Raw genomic sequence first — 20809 nt, 5'->3', positions numbered from 1 at the left:
CTACACTTAGTGCCTGGATTTGGTGCAAATGTGGCTTGTCTGATTCCAAAGGCATTGTAAATTTAAACAAGGACACCCCTCTTGGGATATCAGCTGTGTGGATCAACATTTAGCTGGAAGACGTGAAAATCTCACCGAGCCATAATGTTACTATTATAGTTAGGATAGTTACAGTTTAAAGTAATAAAGTCGAAAAAAATTGATATAAGCAAAACTGACAAGTAAGTAAATGAAATACTATAACTGTGGAATATAGTCCCGAGTTGGTATCTGAATAGCTGAATCTAGAATCCAGAGTGTTTTGAAGTATGTCTATCTTTTTGTTTTTTCCTTTCAGGCTTGCTTTTCTCTGTGGCCTTATTCTATTCTATGGCTCATAGATTTCCTCCATGAGGTACAAAAAGTAAACTTGGAGGCCCCAGATATGTATTATGACAGGAGAGACAAAATCCTGACTTGTCTGCCAGCTCCAGCAGAAAAGTCTCAGACATGGGCTTGAATTGGCTTAGGCTAGATCATGTGGCCCTCCCTCATCTAAGCTCTCTGTTAGAGTTATGAGGCACTTTGATCATTCATTAACATATTTCATTGACTTGAATCATTGTGACTTATGGAAACTTGTTTTTATCTCTTCACATACTTCATTTTGATAAGTGTTCCATGCACACTTGAAAAAAATGTATTTTCTGTTATTGTTGATTGGAATATTCTATAAATGTCAATTAGGTCAAGGTTGATAATGTTGTTCAAGTTTTCAGTTTCCTTACTGATTCCTTACTCTTCCCTTACTTATGCTTGTTCTATCAACTATTAAGAGACAGGTATTAAAATGTCTAACTGTGGATTTGTCTATTTCTTCTTGCATTTCTGTCAGTTTTTGCTTTACGTGTTCTGAAGCTCTGTTGTTAAGCACAAGCACCCAAATATTTATGCTTGTTCTGTATTCTCCATTAATTGAACCCTTTATAATTCAGAATAATGAAACGCCTTTCCTTATCCCTGGTAATGTAACATAGAAACTCCAGGTTTCTCTTAATTGTCCCTAAGATCCCTAGGGATTTAAAAGTCCCTAAGATCAAAAGAAACACCATATCTCAGGGATCCCTGTCCTTCATTGCCTGATATCCAGTGAAAATTGTTGTTTTGTATGTTTTGCCCTCATCTGTAGTTGTTCAGGTGCAAGGATAAAGCCAATCCCTCTTTCTCTGTCTTGGCTAGAAACAGAAGTCTTTTCTTAGGTTTTTAAAATCTACTTCAGATTCTGCAATCACTTTCTTACTGTGACAAATATGATGAGGAAACATGTCTGAGAACTCAAAATAGTTACCAAGATCCTTTGACTTTTCTCCATTGGGATTCAGGTTAATCTGGTTCTAGAAACTGTACTCTGACCCATTGTCCCACACTGCTTCTACAATGTTTTATTTCTAGTGGTGAGAAGATAGGGCATCTCACAGGAGAACCTCTACCTTCCAGGACTTCTAAACCAACCACTTCCCAGATATATATATGGGAAACACTTCCATAAAGCTATGTTACTCTGTGAGTTTCTGACTCCTATTTTCTGCAGAAGATGTATATATCAGAAAAAGTCTCACTAAAGAGTTTACCATTATTTTTTGCAAAAAAAATTCTTTTTTTTATTTTTTTTTTAATTTTTTTTTCAACATTTATTTATTTTTGGGACAGAGAGAGACAGAGCATGAACGGGGGAGGGGCAGAGAGAGAGGGAGACACAGAATCGGAAACAGGCTCCAGGCTCTGAGCCATCAGCCCAGAGCCCGACGCGGGGCTCGAACTCAGGGACCATGAGATCGTGACCTGGCTGAAGTCGGACGCTTAACCGACTGCGCCACCCAGGCGCCCCGAGAATCTTGCAAAAAAAATTCTATTTCGACTTTGATTTTCTTAAAAATCAGAAGCTATAACTGTACAACAAAGACATTTTAAAAACACAAAAACTTTGACTTGATTTTACTGTGATACAAGAGAGAGTTTTATGTAACAGTGGGTGGGGATATTGTGTTGTTACTTGGGAGATTTTTAATAAAGTTAGGCATATTAAATATAATGCTTGGGATGCCTGGGTGGCTCAGTCTGTTAAGCATCTCACTCTTGATTTCAGCTCAGGTCCTGATCTCACGGTTGTGAGATCAAGCCCCATATTGGGCTCTGTGTTCGGTGTGGAGCCTGCTTAAGATTCTTTCTCTCTTCCTCTGCCGCCCACCCCACCCCCTGCTTGCTCATGCATGCTCTCTCTTTCCTTCAAAAAAACAAAAATTAAAAAATTAAATATAATGTTTCTCTTGTTATTAACAATGATTTACACAAAATAAAAATATTGTTAAAAAAAATAGGTGTTCTACAAAACCTATGATTCAAAAAAGCATGGTGATTCTGGAGGAGGCTAGATCTAAATCCCTAAATCCCTGGGTGATTTGGGGCAAGGTGTTCCATCTCTCTAACCTCTTGTAGAGAAAACAACTTTTAAAAGAAAAATCAGGGCCTATAGGTATGGGTATCAGCATTACTTGTGTTATTGTAAATTTGGGCAATATTACTTTGTATTAGGGGAGTTTTCATTTTTGAAGTGTTTGTTAACTATTATCTCATTCTGTAGTTTCATTAATTCACTGTAAGAACGGCAGTTACAGAGTACCACCGACTGGGTGGCTTCAACAGCAGAAACATATTTTCTTGCAATTCCAGATTCTAGAAGTCTGAGATCAAGGTCTTGACAAGGTTACTTTCCTTGGAGGCTTCTGTCTTTTCTGTAGGTGGGTGTCTTTTCCCTGTGTCTTCATATAGTCTTCCCTCCCTGCATGTGTTTCTTAATTTTTTCTTAGAAGAACCCCAGTCACATTGGATTAGGGCCCACCTTACCTTAATCACCTCTTTAAAGACCCTGCCTCCAATATTGTCACAGTCTGAGGTTCTGAGAGTTAAGATTTCGACATATGAATTTGGAGGGGACAAGTTCAGCCCATAACATTCTTATATTCAACAAAGATTAGTGCCATGGCTGTTACAACCCCATTCCTTTATGCTTTACCCACTAAGGTAGGGAGAACTGGCATTGTTATTCCCACTCAAAATATGAGAAAACCAGTATCAGAAGAGAATTTGGAAAGGCTACAAAGAACTAAATTTGAGTGGTATTTTAGTTTCTGTAGAATTGCTAAGGCTTATTAAAAGATAAGAAAGGTCTCTTAAGGATAAGAAAGGTCTTATAGATAAGAAAAACTCTTTGAAATAAAATTTCATCACAAGCAGTTTTACAGAGTTGCAATTTTGCTCAGGGCTATCACAAGTACTAAGTGGTATCTAACTATTATTTAGGTATTTTATAAGTACTGTATAAGAACTCTCTATGTGTACTTACTAAACACTAAGTGTTAAGTACTATTACTAGAGGTCAAGTGAAAGTCAACTTTGTGATAATTTGTGAGCACTTAGAGATCCATAAGGAGACACTTAAGAGGAAGGAGAGGATGTGACTGAACAAGTCCCTTGCACTTCTTGATTTTCCTTATTTTTTTTAAAGAAAAGGGCATGATTGAATGGCACATATATAGAAATTAGGAAGAAGAGCCGATTCATGCAAAGATGATAATTTGATTATCGTAAACTTATGTGTTGTACACATGAAATAAATGTAGATATCACGTGACCCAACTTTCTAGTCAGTAGAAGGTTAATAATTGGGCTTATAGCTTGGTAAGACAACATGTTCCAACTAGTAAATCGCATCCCTTCAGAATAAGAAGTCCCATGCAGGGCACATCCATTGGCGAGCAAAACTTGGGTTTGATTACATTTTTTTACTCTCCCCTCTCTCTGTGTTATACAATTGAGTTCCAGAGTGAAGTAGGATTGAAATGATTCTGTTTCATGGAAGTTTGATAGATCACACCCAGATAGCTATCTTTGAGGAAATACTTTAAATGTAGATTTTATTTCTCTAAGGCTTTGGGATTTTTTTCAGGATATTTTCTATTCCACCAGCTTTTGGTAAGTTATATTTTAACAGAAATTTGTCCTTTAAGTTTTCAAATTTATTGATGTAAATGTATTCATATTTTTGCTTTTTTTCCTCTGAATGTCTACCAAATTTGTACTTATATCCTTTTTTTATTCTACTATTATTTTATTCTGTATTATTCCCCTTTCTCAAAATTATGTTTATTGATAGATATTTTACACATAGCAAAATTCATTCTTTTAAAGTGTATAGTTATCTAATTTTTGACAAACGTTTATAGGTCATAACAAGGTTATATAGGTCATAAACAAGATATAGAATAGTCCCAAACGTTTCCTTGTTCCTGTGTGTGGTCAATGCCCTCTTCACTCCAGCCCCAGGCAATTGCTGATCACATTTCTGTTCCTATAATTTTGGCTTTTCCAGTATGTTAAATAAATATAATCATAATGAAGGTAGCCTTTTGTGCCTTTCTTCTTTTACTTGCAATAATACCATCAAAATTCTTGCATACTGCTGTATATAGCTGTAGTTTATTTCTTTTCATTGCCAAGTAGTGCTCCATTGTGTGGATGTACCACAGTCTGCTTATTCATTCACCAGTTGATAGATATTTGGGTTATCTCCAGATTTGAGCAATTATGAACTAAAGTAATATATGTGTTAGGGTATAAGTCTTTTTGTGGACACACTTTTAATTTTTCTTGGGTAAATTCTTACAGGTGGGGTTGCTGGAATATAAGGTAAGTATATACTTAACATTATAAAAAACTACCAAACCCTTAAGTGGCTATACAATTTTGCATTTCCACCAGAAGCACACAAGAGTTCCGTTTGTTCCACATCATTATCAGAATTTGGTATTGGCAGTTCTTTTATTTTTTCATTTTTATTTTTTAATTGCATTTTCTTGATACACTGATATCAGGTTCCACTTTATTTTTTTAATTATTATTTAAAAATTTTTATTTGAGAGAGAGAGAGAGCATGAGCAGGGGAGAGGGACAGAGGAACAGAGAGAGAATCTTAAGCATGATCAATGTTCAGCACTGAGGCCAGTGCGGGGCCTGACACAGGGCTTGTCACAGGGCTCGATCCCATGACCCTGGGATCATGACCTGAGCTGAAATCAAGAGTTGGACATCCAACTGACTGAGCCACCCAGGTGCCCCAGCAGTTCTGTCAATTTTAGGCATTCTAACAGATGTGTAGTGACATCTCATTACGATCATCTTTCATTTGCATACTTGCCATATAGATTCTCCTTTTATTTCTTTTGCTTTCCTTATTGCATGACTAGAATCTACAGTACAATGTTGAATGGGAGTGCTGAGGGTAAACATCCTTGATTGTTTCTAATCTCAGAGTGGAAGCATTTAATCTTTCATCATTAAGAATGATGTAAATTATTAGAACTTTGTTTTTTTTTCAGATTGAGGGAATGCACCTCTATTTCTAGATTAGTTTTTATTATTAATGAGTGATAATAATTAATGAATAATAATAAGCTTTTATTGTTAATGAATATTGAGTTTGATTTTGAACTAGTTTTTGGACTTACAGAAAATTTGCAAACACAGAACAGAAAGTTTCCCCTAATGTTAACATCTTGCAAAAACATAGTATATACAAAATAAAAAAAGTAATAAAAAAGTAAATAGCATAACCACAAAGTCAACATTGGTGCAACTAATATTAACTAATTTCGTTTTTAGCTAAAGTATAATGCTTAAAATAATTTCATCAGTTTTCTCAATAATTATTTTTTGAAAAATTTCGGATGCTATGCAGGATTTCACATTGTATTTGCTTGTAATTTATCTTTAGTGTTTATCATTCTGCAAAAGTTCCAGTCTTTCCTTGTCTTTCTGTCTTGACACATTTTTTTTCTTTTTTTAATATGAAATTTGTTGTCAAATTGGTTTCCATACAACACCCAGTGCTCATCCCAACAGGTGCCCTCCTCAATACCCATCACCCACCCTCCCCTCCCTCCCACCCCCCATCAACAGTGTGGAGGTTCCTCAAAAAATTAAAAATAGATCTACCCTATGACCCAGCAATAGCACTGCTAGGAATTTACCCAAGGGATACAGGAGTGCTGATGCATAGGGGCACTTGTACCCCAATGTTTATAGCAGCATTTTCAACAATAGCCCAATTATGGAAAGAGCCTAAATGTCCATCAACTGTCTTGACACTTTTAAGGAGTACTGATCAGTTAAATGTTGTACTAACTTGCATTTCTTTGATAAACTTAACTTGGAAATAATATACTATTTTTTTATGTTTTTATTTAAATTCCAGTTAATTAATATACAGTGTAATATTAGATTCAGGGGTACAATATAGTGACTCAACACTTCCCTACATCACCTGGTGGTCATCAGGATAAGTGCATTCCTAAATCCCCATCATCTATTTAACCCATCCCCCACCCACTTCTCTTTTGGTAACCCTCAGGTTGTTCTCTAGAGTTAAGAGGTTGTAGGGGCGCCTGGGTGGCGCAGTCGGTTAAGCGTCCGACTTCAGCCAGGTCACGATCTCGCGGTCCGTGAGTTTGAGCCCCGCGTCGGGCTCTGGGCTGATGGCTCAGAGCCTGGAGCCTGTTTCCGATTCTGTGTCTCCCTCTCTCTCTGCCCCTCCCCCGCTCATGCTCTGTCTCTCTCTGTCCCAAAAATAAATAAACGTTGAGTTAAGAGGTTGTTTCTTGCTGAAACCAATACTACACTATATGTTAACTAACTTGAATTAAATAAATTAAAAAAGGAGTCTGTTTCTTAGTTTAACACTCTCTCTTTTTTTCCTTTTGCTCATTTGTTCTGTTTCTTAAATTCCACACATGAGCGAAATCATGTGGTATTTGGTCTTTCTGTGACTTCACTTAGCATAATACTCTCTAGTTCATCTGCATCATTGCAAATGGCAAACATTTCATTCTTTTTTATCACTGAATAATATTCCAGTGTGTGTGTGTGTGTGTGTGTGTGTGTGTGTGTGTGTGTGTGTGTGTAGATGTCTTCTTTGTCCACTCATCAGTTGATGGACACTTAAGCTGTTTGCATAATTTGAATATTGTAGATAATGCTGTTATAAACATAGGGGTGCATGCAAGTAATATGACATATTTTTTTCTACAACTGCTTTAATAATTTTGTTTTTGTTGTTGCTTTTTGGAATCTTGATAATGTAGAATTTTGATAGTGTAGTACTTTGGGTTTTTTTTTCTTTTCTTTTCTTTTCTTTTTTTTTTACTTGGGGTTTGTTGACCCACTCAAATATGGAGGTTCATTCTCATCATCATGTTTAGAAATTTGGGGTTAATATTTTAAAAATATTGGTTATGTTTTTCCCTATACCCCATCTTTTCCCTTTTCCTTTTGGGACCCTGATTTCATGTTTGTTATTTCTCATAGCTTATTGAAACATTATTCAATTTTTTCAGTCTTATTTTTTTTTCCTCTTTTATTGTGGATGGGTTGTTTTGCTATACCTGCAAGTCCTCTAACCTCTTTCTCTGCAGAGTCTAATCTGCTATTGATTGCATCTAGTCTATTTTTCATTTTAGATATTGTCAATTTCATCACTTTATAGTTTGAATTGAGTGTTTTTATATCCTTGGTTTCTTTCCTCATTGCTTAGGTTTTCCTCTGTCTTCTTGTGAAGACAGAAATATTTCATGTGAAGTATGCTTGTAATGACTATTGCAATGTGCTTGTATCCTAAGTATATCATTTGTGTCATTTCTGTATGTATTTCCATTGACTTATTTTTCTCCTCATTATGGTGTATTTGGATTTCCTCCCTTTGTGCTGTAGCCTAGAAACTCTCCTGCCTCTTTGAATGCCTGGAATTATTTTTTATGAATTACAAACATTGTGACTTTTATATTTTGGGGTGTTGGGTCATTTTGCTTTCTTTTAAATATTTCTGTACTTTGTCCTGAGAGGCAGTTAAGTTGTTGGCATTTGTTTGGTCTTTTGAGGATTTCTTTTAAGGGTTGTTAGGTTAGATCCAGAAGCCTGAAGTGTGGGATGAACTTGTACCACTACTGAGATTATATTTTTCTGAAGGCCCTATTTGATATCTTGGGTGTTAGACATCTTTCCATTTGGCTGGTGAGAACATGAAATGTTCTGAGCCTTGTGTTACCTCTAGAGATCATTCTGTTTACTTCTTTCTGGTGGTTCTTGCCTTGGTCTTGACAGATTCCTCAAATTCACACAAAGATTAGCAAATCAGCAAAAGACATAAAGATACCCATCTTCGGGTAACACAAATTCTGTCTCTTTGCAGCTCCCTCCTCTTTGGTACTCTGTCCCAAACTATGAACTATCTTTTCAATTTAGAAGATCATAGATTCTGTTTGGGTTCCCTCTCCTCATCCTGTGGCCTGGATATTCTTTCCAGGCAGTGAGAGGGGGCACTTGTGGCTCACCTCATTTGCTTCCCTTTTCTTGGTCATCCCTGTCCTGTGCTGCCTGTTGTCCAGTGAATGAAAACCATTGCCTGATATATTTTGTTCAGTTTTCTAGTTGTTTAAGGTAGGGGAATAAATACTATCCCTGTTATTCCATTATAGCTGGAAACTAAATTCACAATGACTTTTCATATTGATTAATTTAAAAAAATGCCTAATTATTGTATTGATTGTAATAATTTATCTATAGATTCTTTTGAATTCCCTACATAGAAAATTATATAATCTGCAAATAAAACAACAGAGCTGTTACTTCTTTCCAGTCCTCATATTGTTATATTTTTTAGCCTGTCTTCTTGCATTGACCAGGACCACCAGTATAATGTTAAATAGAGATGAGTATAAGTAGCATTATTATTTTGTTTCTGAATTTACAGGGAATTCTTTCAAAATAATCACAATAAGTAGGATACTTACCCTATGTGCATTTATGAGATAAGTAAGTTCCCTATTTTTTTAAATCATGAGTTTATGTTTAAAATAATTTTCTATATCTATTAATATGATAGATATTAATATGATAATATAATTTTTTCTTCTCTTAATTATTAATGAGCTTAATAACATCAATAACATTACTAATGAGCTTAATTATTAATGAGCTTAATGAAACCAAACTTTCCTTCTTGTATAAAACTGACTTTGTCATATCAGTAATGAAGGCAATATAATATTTCTCTAACAATAGATAAATAGACCAATGGGTCGGAAAAAAGAGTCTAGAAACCAACCTACACATTATTTATATGAGGAAAGAATGGTCTTTCAATAAAATTGGATATCCACATTGAAACACAATAAATTTGGCCTCCATCTCAAATAATACATAGGCATAAATTCCAGATATACTGTTGATTTAAATGTGAAAAGTAAAACATTAAAGTTCCCAAAGACTATGTTGAAGAATACCTTCATGATCTGGGTCGACAAAGATTTCTCACTCAAGAACAAAAAAGCAGTAACTGTATGAAAAACAATTAATAAATAGAACTACATTAAAATTAAGACCATGTCTTCATCAGAGGCACCATTTGAGAATAAAAAAAGCACATGTGGGAGAAAACATTTGTGATCTATATAAACAACAGACTCATATAAAAAATATCCAAAGAACTAAAATCAATAAGAAAAAGAGAGATAATCTGATAGAAAAACAGGCAAGAAACTGAACACACACCTCAGAAAATGGAATCTTCAAAGGCCAATAAATATTTAAAAATATGCACAGACTCATTAGTTATCAGAGAAATGTAAAATATAATCACAATGAGATACTACTCTATGCCCACCAGAATGGCAGAAGTGAAGAAGACTGACATTCCAAGGATAAAGTTTAGACCAAAAGAAATCTTCACCCATACATAGTTGGTGGGAATATAATTGGCACAACTGTTTTGACAATATTAGCTGAAGACAGACCTGCACATAATCCATGATGCAGCTATTGCACTTCTAGGTAGCAGAAATGGATATATATGACAAAATTGTGTGTGTGTGTGTGTGTGTGTGTGTGTGTGTGTGTGTAAGAGACAGAAAGAGAGAGAGAGAGAGAAGGAGGGAAGGATGTTCCTAGCCATATTGTTTTCAATAGCCACAAACTAGAAACAACCTAAATGTCTATCAATAGAATGGATATATAATTTGAGATGCTTAAACTGGCATGTAGATTTGTGTCATATTTGCAGAATATGAGAGCAGAAATCTAGATACAAGAATAGTCAAATAATTTGATAGTTTCCAATTAAAAGCCTTTCAATAGTGAGACAAAAAGGGGAGAAGTCTCACCAAATAGTTGCATCAGTTGTGAAGAGAATATTTGTCCATAGCTCATGTACAACTTCAGAATCACGTTATAGGAGATGTTGCTTGAAGGGCCCCTCAGTGATCCCTAAATAATTGAGTACTTTGGGTCAAATGGTCTCAATCCTGGGTGCATGGACCAGAAAGTCATGGGCAAGTTGTAACTCTCTCAGAGGGAAACTGCAACAAAGACAGGAGAGTGTCTCCAGAGGAAACTGAGGCTTTGGATTGTCTTCTCGTGTTCCTGGGTCAGGACAAAGTAAATTCTTATTTGTAAATTCTTTTGAAAAATAAGTGAGAGTCTCAGGTGAGGAAGTCACCATTCAGAGAAGTAATAGAAGCCTAATCACCACAGCATAATTGGCCCATAGAGGTTGTCTCTCCGAGGAAAGAGAAAGTGACTTCTTCCAAATCCCACATCTTACCCATCTCTGCTCTTCCTGGGGGCAATGATGACCTTGCATCCTGGAGGTAAGGTAGTCATGCTCAGAGGTGTTCTACTGGGTTCTTAGGATCAGCAGTCAGGGAACCCAGGGTTTCCTTCACACACAACATCTTCCTTGCCTCATGTGGCAATTGGATTGAATCTGGTTACCAGAGACAAAAATGTCTCATTTTGGCAATCGGTTTAGAGAAAACATATATATTTTTAATTTTATTAAAAAATTTATTATTATTAAGTTTAACATTTTAATTCCAATATAGTTAACACATAGTGTTATGTTATCTATAGATATAGATCTATATGTATCTATATCTATATGTATAGATAATATAAAGAATATATATTTTGGGTAGTCAAACTGAGGAGAAAGTTCTTTCAGATACCTCTGGGAAATGCAGCATCTAGCATAGGGTTTTGGCCGCATCCAAAGGGATCACTGGGCTTAGCCACCACAGGTCATATCCCCTGCACCATACTGCACCCCTTGGCACCTGCCCACTCCTGGAAATCTGCACCAGCAGACAGGTTTGTGCTAACCAGCGTTCCTAAATGATGATGGTCATAATGTGATTTCATCTAGATAGCTGGCTTCAAACTTTCTGTTGCGCCAGCAGAAACCATGCTAAGCATGGGTGTTTTTATTTGTAATCCACACCTTCCTGGGCCTTTAAGGAAGGCCCTGACCTTTAAAAATCAGGCATTACTACATTTAAAAATCAAGACCTTAAGTAGTTATCAGTTTTTGAGAAGTGAAAGACTCAAACCTCTAAGAGATTTTTTTAATCAGATTTTTAAGCAAATTCTCCTTATTTGGTACCTGAGAATACGTTAATCGTCGGATACCTCCAGCACGGTTTTTTGTGTTTGTTATTGTTGTTGTTGTTGTTTCTTGTAGCCCTCTGCTGGTCAAGTTCCTCCATTCACCTTCCCAGGACTAGCTCATGAAATACTATCTGTAGATGGTCCAGTTCCATTGATGGTCCCAGATACAGAGTTTTCCCCTTAAAGGGGTCACTTGTGTCTCTCCTTTGTACCCAAGTACTTTGGCCTTGATACCTTTGTATCCCAATTTTTCCTTTTTCATTAGGGCTAAAGAAATATGTTTCCTCCTTCTTTGATAGAAACATAACAAAGTAACTTGCTTACCTCTTGAAGCTCTGGAGTAAATTCTAAAGAATTAAAGAACACTTTGTACTTATATCTTTCCCCTCGTAACTTGCATAAATTATCTCTTAGTGTGAGTATGGTTTATCAGGCTTGGTTTATTCACAGGTAAAGATTTTCATTCATATGCAAATGCCCACAGACCCTTCTCTGCTGGCTAATCCCAGCATCTTAGGCACCCTATTTATCTGTGGTTAGCTGCATTTACTGTCACAAGTACCCTTCACAAAAAGTGTGATTTTCATCACAAATGGTGTTATCTGATCACAGACAGCAAGCAGATAATGTCTCCTTGGGACAGCTGTGCATGAGTTTGACTTTCTCTACCCAAAGGGCAGAGTATTAGGGGGACAGAGGATGTGGGGACAGAGCAGTTCATGAGGTTTTTGGAAATGACTTGTGATTTGAGTACGGTGCAAACAAGATTCATGAGTTCTAAAGAGAATTTCTGAATACTAGAGCCCTTGAACTTTCTGAAATACTGATACGTCAGCAGGATTACAGAGTTTGGAGATGTTATTGAGCAGACTAGAGTATCACCTTCTGGTCATGTAAGTTATGGTAGAGGGAGCATTAGCACAAGGGTGCGATAAGACAGTTTCCTAAGGAGGAAAAATAGTCAAATAGCTCAGATGAGGATAAAAGAAAAGATAATCAACAGTCTTTTCATTGAATTAATTCTGGTTAACTATGTTCCATCAGAGAACAGACTCCAAACCCAGGATCACTACCCAGGATACATACAGAGTCAGCAGAATGTGCAGCCAGTTTTTCATTATATCTTAGTTAATAGGCTAATATATGTGGCAAGTATTTGAATGCCTGTCATTTCTTAGGGAAGCTACTTAATGCATCTTTGACTTTGATTTGTTTCTTCCCAGTCATACCCGTGCTATGCTACTCTTCCAAAGGAGGAGGAAAAGAACATTGCAGATTCTTTCCTCTTACCCTCTCACAAAGATAAGACAGATGAAGATTTTCCAAAACAGAGGCTGATCACCCAAGGCCTTCACTCTTTATTTCACTGACTGTGAAATGCAATGTTTTCATTTCTTTTTTTTTTTTTTGCTGCTGAAAAATCTGTTTTATATTTGCTACCTTCTAACTTGCAACCTAAAACTTCTGATTTTAAAATGGTGAAAATTGAGTTTTTCATTTGCATAGATACTCTGGAAGTAAATGGTAAATTAAAAACAACAGTTAGTGCCTGTTAGGCTCCATTCAGTATGGATTTTGAGGTAGTAAGGAGGACATACTGGTATCCTACAAAGAAGTAAACAAACTCCTTGTTTAGGAACTGACCCTAAGAAAGAAAAGGATGTTTTAATTAATTTTTTTAACTCAAATGTCTAAGCATTTTAATAAAAACTTTCCCATTTCAGGAAGGAGAAGAATTTTCTCCTTCCTTGAATTGAGCCATATCAATGGGTTCTATTGTGGTTCCAAACCCTGAAGGAGACCTATATAATCTGGGAAAGCACACAATGCAATGTTAGATGGCTTTCGGTCTGAATGACCTCATCAGCCCCTCTGCCACCTTAATTATCTGGTATTTATTGGTTTATAACTTGGATTTGGTCCTCAGAGGCTCATGGGCAGGGAAAACCAGACCTGGATGAGTGAGTTCATTCTGCTGGGGCTGTCCAGATGCTGGAACACTCAGGTCTCCCTCTTTGTCCTTTTCCTGGTCATGTATCTGGTGACTGTGCTGGGGAACTTCCTCATCATCCTCCTTATCAGACTGGACAGCAGGCTACACACACCTATGTACTTTTTCCTCAGTGTCCTGTCATTTGTGGACATCTGTTATACCAACAGCACCGTCCCACAGATGCTTGTTCACTTCCTGTCAGCCCGGAAGTCCATCCCGTTCCACAGCTGTGTGCTCCAGCTGTTTATCTCCCTGGCCATGGGCAGCTCCGAGTTTTTCCTGCTGGGAGCCATGGCCTATGACCGTTATGTGGCCGTGTGCCACCCGCTGCACTACACAGCCATCATGCATGGGGGGCTTTGCCTGGCGCTGGCTACTGGCTGCTTGGGGGCTGGCTTCATGAATTCACTGATGCAGGCAGTGATCATCTTCCAGCTACCTTTGTGCCATAATGTCATCAATCACTTTGCCTGTGAGATGTTGGCTGTGCTGAGGCTGACCTGTGTGGACATTTCCTTCAACAAGGTCATGGTGGCCATCTCAGGATTTTTGGTGATCATGCTTCCCTGTTTTCAGGTTCTGTTCTCCTATGCTCGTATAGTTGCTGCTATTCTGCATATCCGCTCCGCCCAAGGACGCTGCAAAGCGTTTGAGACCTGTGCTTCCCACCTCACTGTGGTTTCCATGTGCTTTGGAACAGCCATCTTCACATACTTGAGACCCTCTGCTGGCTCCTCAGCAGAGCAAGAGAAGATGGTCGCTCTATTCTACGCTGTGGTGACCCCGATGCTAAATCCCTTAATCTACAGCTTGAGGAACAAGGAGGTAATGAGCGCCCTAAGAAGACTGTTGGGAAAATTAAGTGAAAAAAAGGTGAAGATTCAAAGAATTTCTCCTTCCTTCCAAAAGCCCAAAGAATGACATTTCAAACAAAGAGGAAATGATGGACATGCTCTTTTCTCCAGATTTACTGATAAGGTAGATCAAGGTGAGCACAGTTTTGAAGACTGACTTTTCACATTAGTCCACATTTTGACTATGTATTACCACCTTCTTATGCATACAGTAAAAAAAAAAAAAAAGCATCCGGTTATTAAGTTGGGGTCTGCTGGGTTAGCAGTCTTTCCAGAGTTTACATTCTCCCCTCCCCTTTCTTATTTCTCCCGCATATGCCCCTAAGAAATGCAGTGTGGACAATGAAAAGTCTCAGAATGAGGGCAGCCACGCTTCACATCTTGACCCACCCCTCACCAGCAATGTGACTTTAACAAATATGTTTAATATCTCTGACCTCCAGTTTCCTCAACCATCAAAAGAAGGAACGACATTCAATGTGTGATTATTTTGAAGATTATAGATAATCTATGTAAAATACTTGCTAGGGTGGTGGTATAGATATTCAAGTATTTAAAAAAAATTAATGTTTATTTTTGAGGGAGGGAGAGTGGGGGAGAGGCAGAGAGAGAGAGGGAAACACAGAATCTGAAGCAGGTTCCAGGCTCTGAGCTGTAAGCACAGAGCCTGGCACGGGGCTCAAACTCTCGAACCGTGAGATCTTGACCTGAGCCAAAGCTGGACGTTTCACTGACTGAGCCACTCAGGTGCTCCTCAACTATATTTTTTAATGTTTATTTATTTTGAGAGAGAGCTCACGCACAAGCGGGGGCAGAGAGAGAGAAGACAGAGAATGCCAGTAGGCTCCTTACTATCAGTTGTTAACACGGAGCCCAGCGTGGGGCTTGATCTCATGAACTGTGAGATCATCACCCAAGCTGGAATCAAGAGTTGGACGCTTAACTGAGCCACCCAGGAGTCTTCATATTCAACTATTTTTATAAATAGTTTTTAGGACAAAATTGTAGGGCTAAGCATTATGCAACCTTCTCTCCATATACAGTTGTTCAAAATGAACTTTCTTTCTATTGTATGGCTGTAGTAGACCCTGTGCTCTGTCTGCTCCAGGTGACCATCTTACCCATAACCATGGCATCTATCTATAGATCTCTCTCTCTCCCCCAATCTCTGATCTCTCAATATCTCAGCCATTCATCTGTTATATAATTTTTAGCTCTGAGGCAGGCAAAAGCTCAAGCTTTCTCATGAGCTTTAAACACATGTATCCAGTTGCTTGCTTAACACCTTCATTTATATCATGTGAGTTACATTCTTAACATAGTTAAAATAGAATGTGCTTGGTATGTCTTTGAAGTCTCTTTAATCTATAAGTTATGTCCAACTCTTTTTTTGTCCTGCAATTTATTTGAGTGGCCCAGGCCATTTGACCTGCAGAAGGCACCTTTTCTTAGAAAATAAATGTGGTCACATCTTTATCCTGTTTCGAATAAAGTCCCGCTTCACACATGTGGGGTCTGACGTGGTCCGGATGTTGCACCAGAGATAATTAATCATATTCCTCAATAGATGGATCATTATCATCTGCATTTTATTAATTGTTAAAAATTAATTAATTCGTGGCAGCCACTATGGAAAACAGTATGGAAGTTCCTAAAAAAATTAAAAATAGAACTACTATATGATCCAATAATTTACTACTGGGTATTTACCCAACAAATATGAAAACACTAATTAGAAAAGATATATGCACCCCTGTGTTTATTGCAACATTATTTACAATAGTCAAATTATGGAATCAGCCCAACTTGCCACTGATAGAAGAATGGATCAAGAAGATGTGGTGTGTGTGTGTGTGTATGTATATATATATAATGGAAATTACTCATCCATAAAAAATAATGAAATCTTGCCATTTGCAGCAACATGGATGGATATAGAGGGCATGATGCTAAGTGACATAAGTCAGAGAATGACAAATAACATATGATTTCATATGTGGAATTTAAGAAGTAAAACAAACAAAGAAAAGAGAGACAAACCAAAAAAACAGACCCTTAACTATAGAGAACAAATAGATGGTTACCAGGGGGGAGGTGGGTGGAAGATGGGTGAAATAGGTGAATGGGATTAAGGGTACACTCATCATGATGAGCACTAGCGATGACGTATGGAACTGTTGAATCACTCTATTGTACACATGTAACTAATATAATGCTGTGTGATAACTTTGCTGAATTAAAAACTTAAAAATTAATTATCTTTTATCTCATTTTTATTTCTTCCTTGTGTGGACAACTCTTCTAATATGTTTAATGTATGTAATTATGTTTGAGAGCATATTTATGTAATTGTTAAGAATGCATTGCATTTGTAACTACTCATGTTGTGATGTAGTTGTTTTCACTCACCACTGTATTTTTAAGATCCATACATATGGCTAGTCTATTACTTCTAACGGTTCATAGTGATCCATAGTAAACCATATTCTAGCTAACACTCTATTATGGCACCCAACTTCCCACCATCACATATGGCCCTCTGATAAACATCGTAATAACACACACTTAAAGAGCTGTGTGAGAATTTATTTGAGGAATATTCTCAAGAAACAACATGCTAGGTTATAGATAATGCTCACCAGAATGGCTTTGTAAGTCTCTACTACTTCAGTGCCTGAGGATCCCTCTCTAGCCACAGCCTGCATGTTTTGAATTTTTCTAGCCTGAAAGATATAAAATTATTTTATTTTTCATTACTCTGGTAAGTAATCCATATGACTATGTCTTCATATATGGACTCTTGATTTCCATCTACACCCCATTCTGTTCTATCCATGCCTTTCCTACCTGAGAGGTTCATGATAACTCCATCATTGCAGTGGTTAGACCACTCTCTTTTTCTCATATCTGATTCAAATCTGCAAGAATATCCTGTTGTCTCTACATTCAAAATGTATATAGAATACAATCACTTATCATCTCTACTCCTGTACCCTGGCGTGAGTCACCATCATCTCCCACTTGCATTACTACAATAGTCTACAGCATATTTCTCTGTTTCTATTCCTATATCCCAGCACTCAGAGCGATCCCTCTGAAACAAAAGTCAAATGATGCCATTCCTCTTTTCAACCTATAATTACTCAGAATTCCTAAAATCTTTACAATGGACACAGGCTTGTTTTCGACTATACTCTACCTGGAATGCTTTTTCCTCATGGCCACTTCCTCATCCCCTCTAATTCTTCATTCAACTATCATCACTGCCCCATTTAATATGCAAATTTTCTCCGTGCCCCCTACTCCTGCTCCCTCTTACCTACTTATTTTTTCCAACATATTTGCAATTAACTCATTTTTTTTTTTTAAGTAGTAGGCTCCACACCCAATGTGGGGCTTGAACTTATGACCCTGAGATCAAGAGTCTGATGCTCTACCAACTGAGCCATTCAGATGCCCCTCAACTAACTCATTTTTAATGTCTACCTCCTACCCCTTCATGACTCCCAGAACATAAGCCCCTTGAGAGCAGCATTCTTTGTTTTGTTCATTTATGTGTACCAAGTGTCTCAAATAGTGTCTGTCTCCTAGTGGGCACATGATAAATATTTTCTGAGTGAATAATATTATCCACCATTTGGGTTTCTATTGCTGTACACTGAGCATTCGTTTTCTTTTGGTCTTTTGCCATTTCCTTGTCAGCGTGTATATTATTTTTTTTTCAACGTTTTTTTTTTAATTTATTTTTGGGACAGAGAGAGACAGAGCATGAATGGGGGAGGGGCAGAGAGAGAGGGAGTCACAGAATCAGAAACAGACTCCAGGCTCTGAGCCATCAGCCCAGAGCCCCACGCGGGGCTCGAACCCACGGACCGTGAGATCGTGACCCGGCTGAAGTCAGACGCTTAACCGACTGCGCTACCCAGGCGTCCCAGCGTGTATATTATAAATATAATCCTTCCTGTTATAGTCATTGCAAATACATATCTCCAAGCTGTTATCTCTCTGTTAACTTCATTCATGCAGTCCTTTGTTGAACAGAAAACCTTTATTTTGATATAAGCTGATTCAGCCAATTTTTGTTCTATGATTTATGCTTAGGAAGTTTTTCCAAAAAAAAAAGTCCTGCAACAGGGTCATAAAATATTCTATTTTCCTATTTAATTAAATTGTCTACTTTTACCATTCACGGTTCTTTAGTTTATCTGATGTTTTCTTCTCCATACGTTGTCAAATATGGATCTGGTGGATTTTCTTCCATGTTGCGGTCCATTTATCAGTCTATTCTTTACTCATCTATCTGCAGTAACTTTAATGTACTATGCACAGATCTGTTTTTGAACTCTATTCTTTTCTCTTTGTTCATTTGTTTGCACTCTCACCATACAATTCTATTATTCTATTTTTAGAAGTCTTCTTGGTTTATAATAAGTCTTCATTGGTCATGTGTAGCTTATCAAATAAGATGGGCAAACACATCTTCCTTTTTCAAAGTTATTAAGTATATAATCAAAATAGCTGGCATATTTATATTTGTATTTATAGTCCATCTACAAATAGCTATTTATAGAGCAATGTATTTCATATAAATTTTTGAGTAATTTTATTAAGTTCCCCAAAAAGCTCATTTAAAGTTTTGATCAGGTTTGCACTGAATATGTAGATTCATTTTGGAGCATTGACATCTTTATAATATTAGGTTGTCTCATCCAAAGAATGAAATGTCTTTGGAGTTATTCTGATAATCGTTAATGTCCTATTTAAAGTTTTAATATTTTCTCCACATTCACTTGACAGATATTTGTTACATGTGTATTATAGGGCAGACACTCTTCCAAGTATGGTGGGTACAACAGTGAAAACAAACAAAAGGGTCTGTCTTTGTGGAGATTACATTCTACTTAAGGAAAATAAATAATAAATATAAGAAACAATTAATATATAGTATACTATAGGTGTTAATTGCTATAGAGAAAAATAAAATGGGAAAAGTAGATGACGAATATTATAAGGACTGAAAGTTTTGGCAAAGTGCTCCGTACAAATCATGTATACTCTCTGATGAGAAATTCCTAAATACTTTATAACTTATGTTGCTATTATAAATGGTGTTTTCTTTTTTCTCTCATTGGTTATTGCTAGAGTACAGAAATGCTATTGATTTCTGTAATGTGGTCTTGTAGGTAGATCTTCTTAAATTTCATTGTTGAAAAATTTTTTTCTAGGTATATAATGTCATTTGTAAATAGTGAAAATTTTCTTTATAATCTTTGTACATCTTAATCTATTTCTTTACTCATATCATAGTCCAGGGCCTCTAATGTTGGGTTAAACAGAAGCTATGATAGCAGGTATCCTTCTGGTTCCTGACCCAAAGGAAAGTATATATAGATTCTCCATTAGGTCTAATGTGTGCTGTGGATTGAAGACATTTCATTTTTATTAAGTTTTTGAGAAAGAAGTGTCATAAAGTGAAGGAGTACCTGCCTTAGTATCCATCAAAGCAGGTTATAAAAGTACAATTAAAACCGTGGTATTGGTGTAGAAACAGGCATGAATCAAAATACAATCCCCAAAGAAACTTTTGCATATAGGAATTTAACATATCATAAATGTATAATGTGAAATTAATATAGGAAAATACGTATCACTAAATAAATGATGTTGGGACAAATGGCTCCACTGGCAGGACAAAGAAATATCATATTTCCTATTATATGCCATGAAAAATTAACTCCAAATATCTAAAAGCGAGGAAGTTAAGTGCATTTTACAAATGAGTTTGTATTTGCTTCCTCTTAAAAATGTACTAAATAATGGTAAAAGCCTAGGACACAAGATAATAAATCCGCAAAGTAAAGAGGACAATAAATAAGAAAAAAAGTCTGCTAAGAGAAACGTCAGCAACATTTTGGAAGCTAGAGGGCAACTTTTCCCCCCTCTGCTCTTATCTTTTTAAGGTCCAGAGCTCACTTGCCCTTCCAGCTCCAGCACTCACAGAGCACCTGCAGGCAGGTTATTGTGCTTAGGAAGTGGGTCTGAGACCACTGGCTGGGCGAAGATGCTATTGTCAGAGCTCCCAGAGTAAGTTGGGGAGAATGAATCACGTGCCCGTTCCTAGAGCAATGCCAGGTAGCCGAGCAGAGGCTGACAGCAGCCTGGTCACTGTCACAGACACAAGGCCCATGAGCAGAGGTCTCCCTCACTCTCGGAGAAGGGAATACTCAGGGCTTCTACAGGTTTCACTACACAAGAGCTTAACATCCTCACTGGAGTTTTTCCACACAGGATGGCTGGACTTTTACTGAGGATTCTGAACGCTGAAAATCTCCAAGTACAAACCAGGGTAGCAAAGATTATCTTCTTTAAAGGAAAAGGCGTACGTTTTCAGAAGGTTACAGGATGTAGAATTCCAGACCTAGGGAGCAGCCCC

The 20809-nt window shown here is 37.1% G+C and overlaps 1 protein-coding gene across 1 annotated transcript; it reads left to right on the top strand.

Moving 5' to 3' along the window:
• Positions 1-13462: 13462 nt before the first annotated feature.
• LOC121028968 (olfactory receptor-like protein OLF3) lies at positions 13463-14443 on the top strand. Its single transcript, XM_040473057.1, has one exon. It carries the CDS (start codon positions 13463-13465, stop codon positions 14441-14443), a length of 981 nt encoding a protein of 326 aa, XP_040328991.1.
• Positions 14444-20809: the final 6366 nt, after the last annotated feature.

Source organism: Herpailurus yagouaroundi, unplaced genomic scaffold, assembly GCF_014898765.1.
Source record: "Herpailurus yagouaroundi ecotype Mexico unplaced genomic scaffold, PumYag 100, whole genome shotgun sequence".
Taxonomy (NCBI): domain Eukaryota; kingdom Metazoa; phylum Chordata; class Mammalia; order Carnivora; family Felidae; genus Herpailurus; species Herpailurus yagouaroundi.
This window is presented reverse-complemented; position numbering and strand designations above follow the sequence as displayed.